The sequence below is a fragment of the Teleopsis dalmanni genome, chromosome 2, assembly GCF_002237135.1.
Source record: "Teleopsis dalmanni isolate 2A chromosome 2, ASM223713v2, whole genome shotgun sequence".
NCBI lineage: Eukaryota > Metazoa > Arthropoda > Insecta > Diptera > Diopsidae > Teleopsis > Teleopsis dalmanni.
The window spans coordinates 101,860,402-101,871,050 of record NC_051847.1 but is presented as its reverse complement, the minus strand read 5'-3'; the positions used below and the strand labels follow the sequence as shown (position 1 = coordinate 101,871,050).

Here is a 10,649-nt window from a genome sequence, read left to right as displayed (position 1 = left end):
TTATAATAAAATTTATAATTTACTTTTAAAACTTTTAATTTTGAATGTAATGTAAGAAATTATTATATAAAATAAATGAAAGTACAAAATACAACACTTTCTTTCTACTTATTTAAAGAGAAAATTGAAATTCATTTAAAATTTAAAGAGCGCAATAAAAGAGTAGAAATAAAAAAAAGTGTGAAAAAATTGTATGAGCACTGCACTAAGAGCGCACAACTTTCTGTCGAATGCGTCCGTTTGCAAGACATGGTCTTCGAGACGGTCTTCGAGACATGTACACAAAAATTCATTGAAGACATTTGGCTAATTTGTATGAAAGTGTCTTCAAAGACCGTCATACATTTGGATCGATCGGTCTTCATGTATGTATCCATGTCTTGAAGACGTCTTCGATGACGAATCGATCCGTTTTCTATTGGGATAAAATGGGCTGAAGGAAATATACCAAGCATTTTCGTATTCGGAGTGATGAAAAAATTGATCCTCAAATCACCAAATTTATAAACATAGCAGAAATTTTAAAATATGTTCATATGACTGTTACCAGAGCCTTTTTTAAAGATTTTACTCTTATTCAGATGGTCTGGATAATTTTGTTGTTGCCGTCAAGCATCGTAATAAGGTAAAAGTGAAAATTTTGAAAAAGAATCAAAGGCGAGGTGGTAAATAAAGAAATAGGATGGTGAAAAATCAAATTTCTCGATCAATTAAAATTTAATTAAACATCATTAGATAGGCTGAAACAAGGTGTAAAGTGATATAAAACATAAAATTAATTATGAATAACTCAGAGGATTTGGGACAAGTGCTCCACAAAATCGAGGCTGGTATTAACAATGTATCTTATAAAAGGAAGGGCACCAGCAAGCTGAGTACGATAGTTGCAGAAATCAAAAAGAAAGATGTTCAATTCTAAAAGTTTTGATATTATGTTGCATCTGTGAACATATCTTCAAATACATTGAAAAGCAATCGTCGAATCTAAATCGTCACAAGTGCTATTTACCAATTTATTCGGAGGCAAGTTGGAAGTTAGTAAGTGTAAACGACAAGAAAGAAGCAATTGATGCCTGCACAGCATAGATCTTTGATTTTGTCAGTCATTCAGTGTAATACAAGGAAATGGGTTCCGAAATATGGTCAAATTTTTTATTAAAATTGGAGCATAATATGGCGAAAATGTTCATGTAATTAATATATTGCCTGACTCAACAACAATATCTTGGCGAATTAATGCAATAGCTGAGGAAAAAAAAACACATCAAAAGGGAAAAGCAAAACATCAAAATTGCTGTCGGAGATCCATTAGCAACGAAGAATTACTTGTGAGCAACGTTAAAAATTCATTATAGTAGATTGAATGTTTACACTAAATTGTCTTTACTATTTAATGAATTCGACTTAAAAGATTTGGAACCAATAACTTTTGTTACTTATAAAGACAGCAATATTATAAAGGCTCTTCAAAGAATTTACATAATAAGAGATTTAATTGCGCTAATCACTTACTATCGAATATAAATAATTCCGCCTTCGATGTCACTTCAGAATTAAAAGATATTAAAAGCTGCAAACATATTGTAAAATATTTTAAAAAGGCAAATTTGCGGCATATGTTAAAAACGTCTGTGAAAAGTTATTGCACAACTAGATTGAACTCACAATTTACAATGCTCAAGTTAATAGAAAATAACTGACTGAAGATTAATGAAATCTTGATGAAATCGTCAGTCAGAAGTTTGCTGTTCTCTGGTTGTTCTCTGATTTTGATATTATACCAAAAAAAAATTAGAAGGTTCTGCTTATTAGGTATACGTTAAATTTGGTAATACCAAAGGATAATCAGTGTTTCTAAATCAAATGAAAATGATGCAGCAGCAATTTCTGCCTTTAAAAAGGAAATAATTGAAGGCATACAAGAAAAATTGATGCCAAATTTAATCGTCACCCATAAAGTGGCACCCTTTTTTGTATCCACCAACAAATCACTTCCAGCAGAACGACATGGCAATCATCAAGAAATATTGTGAGCAAGAAATTATCAAGCGGTTAAATCCAACTTCGCAACCTGCTGCCTTATCAACTTTACAGTTAACCTGACAAAATTAAGCTGATGAATCAAGTAATAATAGAATGGAATAAAATGGGTCAGTTAAGTAATGAATATGTGCATATCAGAGAAAAACTAATGAAGGAAAATTGGTTTACTAACCAGAAAAAATAGTAAATATAATTTACACCTAAAAGAACACCTAATTTTATGCATATGAAATATTTTCAAGAACACAAACAAAAAACATGCATTTACAATGCTAACAACAACAACACACACACACTCACACACACCAAAAGCACAAAACTAAAACACACAAATGTTTTGCTTAGCAAACAACAGCGCCCACACAAAATATTTACGATTGCTATAACAGACCGAGTCATTCATTTTCGATGAGTATCTTCATACTCACCTCAGTATATGCTATAACTTATGAGTCGTCTGCTATGTGCGCTACTCTATTTAGAAATATGTATGCATTCTTGTGAAGCATAGAATATCCCAGTAGTCCGTTTGGTAAGCACATGAAAAAGGTATGCATGACATCATGTTTACAAAGGAATGTGAGAAGTCATCATACTAAAAGAATGTACTGGTAATGTATCATGTCATGCGGCTAGCGAAAAAAAAACCCTTACTCTTCGTGAAATTAACCGAACGACAGATATTTTTTTGTCATATTTGTTGTTGTTGTATTCCTTAAGGAAATTTCTATACAATTATTCGAGCATGCTCAGTATTCGTGTGCATTTAAGTGCGGAGCGTTTAATTTTTCGGTGCGGATCGATTTTGTGAATTTTTGGTGTCTTGCTAAATTTATTAAATTTAATAAATTAATAAACGAATATTATAAACGAATAAACAAAAGAAATTTATAATATATTGTGAATTTGTGTTTAACAATATTAATTATTGTTTTTCCTTCGGAATTCCAGTGTAAGTTGAAATTTAAATTGAAAACATTTTTTTTGATTGCGCTTTATATACCTGGCGTGTTTTTTAAAAACTATATTTATTATTTCTGTTTCAGTCTACAGTTCTGTTGCTGTTTCCAGTTTATTTACTGGAATATTTATTTATTATTTTAATAATAATTGTTATTATTTAATTATTTGTTTATATTTTAATTTAAGTTGTTAGTTATTATTTCTCAATTTCTCAAAATCAGGACGCGATACTCAAGGAGTTGAAATTAGTAAAAGGTAACATTACTAATTTTACTAAATAAAATAAAATTATTTATGAGAATCCCTTTTTTTTACAGAAAGTAACATTGACGTTATAGCAAAATTCCACACACTCATGAACATGATGGAAAAGAGAAGCGATACAGCAGTTTCTGATAACTGCTTTCCTATTCAACCGGAGGGAATAAAAAAAAACTTACATCGAATCATCGATCGAACGTTAGTTTTGGAGTTAAATTATGATGGAATTGGCACCAAAAAAGCATTTAAGGAATTTAAATTCTTAAATGCTTCAATATTCGGTATAAAAAAATTGATGCATATATATAAATAAATAAATAAAACTAACAACTTATTTTTCTTTACAGAAGCCTTGCAAAAAGATGGCTATACAGAAAAGGAGTATATTTCGGATATACGAATAGCCATAAAGAATGTTAAAGGAATTCATTATAAACAGCAGTGCAACGACCGGAAGAAGCGCAGAGTGGAAGAAACCAGCAAATAATTTTTATTTATTTATTTAATATTTATAATAATAAAAAAAACAAAGAAAAAATACAAAAAAAAATTAAAATCTATAATTATAATATCAATAAATATTGTTTTTGTTAATTTTATTTATTTATATTAAAAAAAAATTAAAAAAAATTTAAAGCAAAAAAAATTATAATTTATAATATTGTAATTTTTATTTATTTATATTAAAGAAAAAATTAAAACAAAAAAAATTAATAATATTTATATTTAAAAAAAAATTCAAACCAAAAAAAATTATAATCTATTGTTTTTGTAATGTTTATTTATTTTTCTAATAAATTAAAACAAAAAAATATATTGTTTTTTTATTTTTTTTATAAAAATTTACATATTTTAGAATAAAAATATGTAAAATGCAAGAACATTTAACATCCTTACAACCTACTGACTTCGTAAGCTACAAAAGAAGGTGACCACCTTCTTTGGAAGCAGGTCGTAAGGCAGAAAATGATCACCTCATATTTTGCGTGCACAAGCATCGCCCATGACGATTTAGTTTACTTTGTCATGCTTACAACATGCTTCCATCGTAAAGTGCATTTGGATTCGTAAACGAATGAATTCCGTATTTCGTGCCGCATACCTTTTGCACTTTACCAAGTCATGCATGATTTCGGCGGCCAACTGCTAATAAAAGTCATGGGAATTTGGAAAGGAACTCGTCATGATGACCGGCGAAAAGTAAGCATGATGTAAGGGAAGATAGCAGCATGACGGTCCCTACTGGGATGCTATGAATCACTTTTGAGGCGAATGTGAATGCATATAAGTAGTGCGTGAGAAAAACATTCATACGCATTTAGATTTGGGCTTTTATGAGTGTACTCGAGTGTTATAATTATGACTCATTACATTTCTCAGATTTGAGTCTTTAAATATACGAAATTTATATTTTCTATCTGAAAATAAAATTGTCATCGGTACTAAACCTCGAACACCGGTGTATACCGCAACAAAACGGAAAAAAACCAGATCTCGCGTCGAAAGAGAGATAACATATGATTACAGCATTAAAGGCAACACAAATATTAAAATCAAAATTTATCAATATAGCAACATATGTACGTAATCATTGAAGCATAAAGGTTCTGCAAGTAAAAACAACGCCTAAATCTTGGTTTGACATCAAGATATCAGTTCAGCATATTAAACTATTTTGCGTTATAGCATGATGTTATAGCATTAAGTATAATTTCAAGATATTCAAAGTTTGAAGAGAAAAGCGAAACACTGATTTTTATTATCAAGTGGAAAAAATTATCAGCTGTTCAAAAAATTATTAACAAGCTAAAGTTTTCGAAGTCCTTTTTTGTGATTGAAGCTGAAACAGTTTCCAAACTATTTGCCGGAGAAGATTCAAAAGTGATATTGATGATGTAGCTGCTGGTAAGTCCAACTATCAATAACTTTTAAAAATATGCAACACAATTCAAGATTACTCTTCGGTGGTATTCACATAATATGATCCTACAACGTTAAATAATAAACAAAGAAGCCCTTATTATGAATACTTGAAGCAGACTATACAAGACGTGTTGAGTAAGAGCTTAATGCACAATGGTAAAAATCAGGCATAATGGTAAAAATGTAATCGGCTATGGATAAGTTTTTATAATTAAGAAATTGTCAAGTTGGCGAAGTAAGATAAAACAATAATGAATGTCTAATAAAGCCGCATCATTTTATTACAAGACGAAACTTCAAATATGTAATTATTGAACATATGTATTAAGCTGTCCGGTGTATTACGAGTTACCCGACAAATTCAATATTTAGGACGTTCGCGAGTTAGGCTATGTTGCATTCTAAATGAGGGAAATTCTAAGTTGTGCCGATAATGTAGTGATGTGTCGATACGTGTTGATAAATGGTTAAATGTGTGCAGTGCAAAAAATCCCAAAAAACTTCCCATTTGGTTTAACATCAACTTAGCCTAACTCACACACGTCCTTAATATTGATATTAATGTTAATGTTCACATACGTAACAGAAGCAGTGCTTTTATTTTCAGTGAAGCTCTGGTAAATTTGTTCATATATGGTTAGCCATCCACAACCAAACACTGCTGTAATTACGTCAAACACTGAAAATGATTTCAAGTTTAAATGGAATTCATTGAATTTGCCAAAGGCTGAATTGAATTAAAAATTATTATTAATATATAAAATTGTAAACAAAACTTATTGCATTTATGCGATTGTTTGTATAAGGGTTTATATGCTCTTTCTTTTTAATAAAAAGAGTTCTTATAGTTTCGTATGTGTATTTATGAATATATTTTTTTCGAATAAAGTACTCGTGTTGCTGTAAAGCTACGCTGGTGACAAAGGAGCTTTATTAAAATTTAGAGGGATTTTGAATAGCAAAAAAAGATAAAAGGATAAACACAAAAATTTATTTTAATTTTATTGAAATTTGGCTGACCATTTTAGCCAACTTTGCAAATTTCAGTGTTAATTCAAAAAAATTACATTATGATGAATTGTGGCACGAAATTTAAGGCATGTCAATCACGAAGTGCACGGCGCAGATCGAAAAATATTTAACGCATGGAAACAACTGAAGCAACGCATGCTGAATTTGGATCACACAACGATAAAAACATAAGAATGTTAACAAATAATTTGAATGAATAACCTAAGCTTTCTTCAAGCTTCAATAATCGCGTTCACTGAGACAGTGACACTACAAACCACAAAATTCCATATTAATCTTTTGTTTTTATGGACAATCAAGTTTATTCAAACACTTATCGTAATGAAATAAGAGATAAATCTTTACATGAATAAAGAACAGATTTGAAATGTAAGGAAAAATAAAGATGTGAAATTGAAGTGTATCTGCTTGAACCTGTTATCCTGTCAAATGCGTTTTCTATCGAAATCGCTCTATCTATTTAGTTACATTCTTATTGTGTCGTTATTATTTGGATCCAACCAGTTAACGCAGCATTTTCGATAAAAATGTGGCAATATTTTCTTTCTTATGTATGTCGTATATTTATTATTTTCGTAATCGGATATCCTTCCTTATGAAGAGCATAAACAAACACTATTTTTCACATAACTTGTTTATAATATAAAAAAGTTATCTACGAAAAACGAATAAAAAATCATATCACAAAAATTTTTAAATGATTTCCAAAAAAAACTTTTTGGGTCTATATTTACTTATTGTGTGAATTTATCTAGTTATTTCAAAATTTAAAAGAATAATTAAAAGTTTTGTTTCTTCTTTTTAAACTTTAGAAATAAATGTATACAAAAATTTTAATTTGAAAAATATGTTTATGTTGTGTTTCTATATTACATATCAAATCTCGTAAGGTGAACGCAGACTTTATTGGCAATGTGTACATCGGTTATTATTGAAAGTATCCCTTCAGAGATGTAGCTTTGATAAGAGACAACTGGTATACTAAATAATTTATTTGTATCATAACCATCTGTTTGAAAGGTATGTATATATTTATTTAATTCTTTCCATCAGTAAAACGATGAAATTGGACTCGAAATAATGATTTGATTTTGATATATGCATTTAATAAATATTAAAACTTAGATTAATTTTGACATTTTATGCGACAGCAAATAATTATTGAAATTTATATATACCTTGTCGTCCAACTATTTCAGCGACATGCTCAGAACTGGGTACTGGAACGCATTCCGTCATATTTTGTGATTTTTTCGATCGATCTTCCAAATTTGGTGCAAAGCAAGAAGTTGAATTGTTGCTATTTACAAAATGATTAAGAGAAACTATATTTGACACACTGTTGTTAAATAAATTATTTGTGTGCGTTCCTGTGACTGATGCAGCAGCGGCAGCAACAGCTGCACTAATAACATTTAACGTATTTATATCAAAATCATTTGACTGCTGATCAGATGGCATTATTTGATTTGAACGTAGTTGTGATAGTTGTTGGTAGTTTTGATTGGAGTGTTGCATTGTCTGAAGCTGTGCAGACGTTGCTGATAGCGATGACAAGGGTTCATTTAATCCAACCATTGATAATTCCAAAGCGAGTTGAAGTGTGCGAGGATCCTCAGCAACTGTTTGATTGGTATTATTTGCGATCATATCATTCAATATTTGAGTCGGGCTATGACATATATTGTCATTCACAAGCGATGATGCCAAACTAGCAATTGAAAGTGGCTCTTGTTGTTGCCTACTATCGATAGAATTAGAAGCTATTTGACCATTTGAATCATTACACAGAAGTAATGGTGTTGAAAGTGATTCAACATGTTGATTATAATCTCTAGATGAATGTGATGACAGAGTAGAACGAGTTATATTTGAATTCTTAACTGCAGTTGAACCCATCAATGTTATATTCGATATAGTATCTTGTGAATTAGCTGATGATATTATTGATTTTGTTGTATTATTCTAAGGAAAAGAAAAAAAGAGAGTTTGCTTTTAAATTTTTATTTACATTAAAAGAAATTACCAGTGTCGGAACAGACATTCCAGAAGTTAACGAAGCTGATGAGATTACCCTCTTTGATGGCTTAGAGTCTGATGAAACTGGGCTTATAACTACAGGAATAGTAGCTTCTGATAGATTTTCATTAATATTTAATTTAGAAGCAAAAACACTAGTTACAGAGTCTGCAACAATGGACATCATAACTTATACTTTAATATACTTTCTGTTTTTTAATTTTACATTTATCTCGTTAAAATAAATGTAGTTCGAACTGGTATTTAGGTTTCTTATAACATCTCAAATGGTGTATTGTCAATCGTAATGCTTCACATGCTTTAGTTTCTGTTGCTTAAATGTTTATTCTGTATTTATTTAATCCATTTGAAAATTCACTAAAAATTAAATTATTTTTATATTAATATATGTTTGTAGAGGTTTTTAGTCAACACGATATTTATAAAATATATTGATGTATTCTTATTGTTTTCAATTTTATATTAACAGTGTTATTTGATTAAAGGAATAATAACTAACTAAGATATTTTCGAACAGCGAACTAACAAAATTTATTCTTTGCCTTTACAAAATTATATTATCTATAATTCAGAAACAATCAGAAAATTAGTTACAATAAAAACTAATAAATAAAAAAGAAAATATTTTCTGCTCGAAACAAGTATAAGAAATTCATTCATACTATAAGCGCCACCAACAATATCTCTTTAGGTATTTGCCGCTTTACCGAAAGGAATTCAATTAACTTTTCAATTTATTTAAAGATTTTGAAATTTTTGACGTTTTATTTACTATTTTACTATTAAATATTCGAGAATAATTATATTTTACAATTATGAACACAATATTTTATTTAACTAGTATTAAAAGCCGCATCAGTAACTGAGTTGTTTAGTGAAAAGATAATTATATTTCAGAGAGATGGGTGTGTACATTAAACCCCCTAACAAAAAAAAATAAGGATCTCTGCAACCCCAAAAAATGTCTGGATATTCTTATAAACATTATAGTTATACAATACGAAAATAAAAATGTGTATTTGTAATACATGAATTCTATATATGCGGCAATGGAAAAATGAATATTTTTTCAGAACTCCCTTCGAGTTTAAGGGTGATTTAAGATGTCAACTTCGTAAGGCAAGCGTGTGTTAGTGCGCCGAAAAACGAAGACAGGTGTGGACATAAAACAAATGTGAATGTACACTCGCTTATAATAGTATACATTTTTCGTTAGCTTGTTCTGGAATTTTTCGCCTTAGAATCTGCAAACAGAAATGTTAATTAACATTTATGCCATTATGCATTTGAACATTATATATGAAAAATTAATAATTAATATTAAAGTAATGAAATTATTTAATAATAAAAACTTTATACATAAATTTACTCAAATTAGATGATACTTTTAAATAAAATATTTTTAGTTGTTTTGTATTTTTTAGATTATTTGTGCAGGCACACGTACATAAGTTATATATATCTCAAAACAATTTTCATATTTTTCTGTTATTGGTGCGTATGTTATAAAATCGTATGCACAAAATTGTTTATTTCGTTTAATTGTTTATTTCTAACTATTAGTTCTGGCTTTAGTATCGATAATTATCTGTATGGGGAAACACTAAATTTTATTAAAAAACAGATTTAAATGAAATTAAAGTTAATAATCTCACCAAATACAAAACTGAGTTTTATTTATTTGCAGTTTACTTCACTTTAATTTGTTTTAAGTACCGAATGATTTCTTGTTACAATTTACAATTCGTTAAGAAAAATATGTATGTTGTATGCGTGGCCGGTGTTCGTTGCAATATTGCAAATTAGCAAAGATGCTGCGCATTCCAAAATGTTGCGATATTTGAAAATACATCTACTCGGTTTGTATATAATTTTGTTACCATTTACATGGGATTTTATCCAATAGCACTAGCCGTATACATATTTTAGTAGTTAAAGTAAACATAAAAAAGCCGCATGACAGAATCATTGTTTTGTTTTTCTTCTTTCATTTTCAAGATAAAAGACAAGAACGAATTATATATTTACTTCAATAAATCCAAGCCACATAAGTATACACCAATACTAAAATACCATGAAGATATCAATATAATTTGTATTAAGTTTTTATTTTAATATTTAATATTCATCACAGAAATTTGGTTTACATACAAATAGTTAGATTTGCAAAAATAACCTTTTTATTCACATAGTACTCTATTACAGTTGCATACAAAACTTTACTAACGCCTAGCGCGCACTACTTTCATTCAATTCAATCAAACTGGCAAAGTATTACATCCAAGAATCTATGCTCATATTGACTAAGTTGCCATTGTTTTCAATTTCCTTATTCTACTTGTTCTGTTGGGATAAAAATTTGTTTTAAAAGTACTCAAATACTCTCA

General features: G+C 29.1%; 2 protein-coding genes across 4 annotated transcripts; one reads left to right on the top strand and one right to left on the bottom strand.

Annotated features, from left to right (window-relative positions):
• Positions 1-3,087: 3,087 nt before the first annotated feature.
• On the top strand, positions 3,088-3,793 carry LOC119685557. The gene is made up of 3 exons (XM_038099874.1): positions 3,088-3,261; positions 3,324-3,548; positions 3,615-3,793. Exons 2-3 carry the CDS (start codon positions 3,362-3,364, stop codon positions 3,752-3,754), a joined length of 327 nt encoding a protein of 108 aa, XP_037955802.1. The 5' UTR covers positions 3,088-3,261; positions 3,324-3,361; the 3' UTR covers positions 3,755-3,793.
• A 3,506-nt stretch (positions 3,794-7,299) lies between these two features.
• Positions 7,300-10,623, bottom strand: LOC119685085. 3 transcript variants are annotated; one of them, XM_038099281.1, is made up of 3 exons: positions 10,414-10,623; positions 8,249-8,619; positions 7,300-8,187 (listed from the first exon to the last, which is right to left on the bottom strand). In XM_038099281.1, exons 2-3 carry the CDS (start codon positions 8,426-8,428, stop codon positions 7,381-7,383), a joined length of 987 nt encoding a protein of 328 aa, XP_037955209.1. In that variant the 5' UTR covers positions 8,429-8,619; positions 10,414-10,623; the 3' UTR covers positions 7,300-7,380. The 3 variants fall into 3 exon arrangements, with proteins under 3 accessions (XP_037955209.1, XP_037955208.1, XP_037955210.1); XM_038099280.1 differs by having other exon boundaries at positions 10,439-10,623; XM_038099282.1 differs by lacking the exon at positions 10,414-10,623 and adding an exon at positions 8,925-9,013.
• Positions 10,624-10,649: the final 26 nt, after the last annotated feature.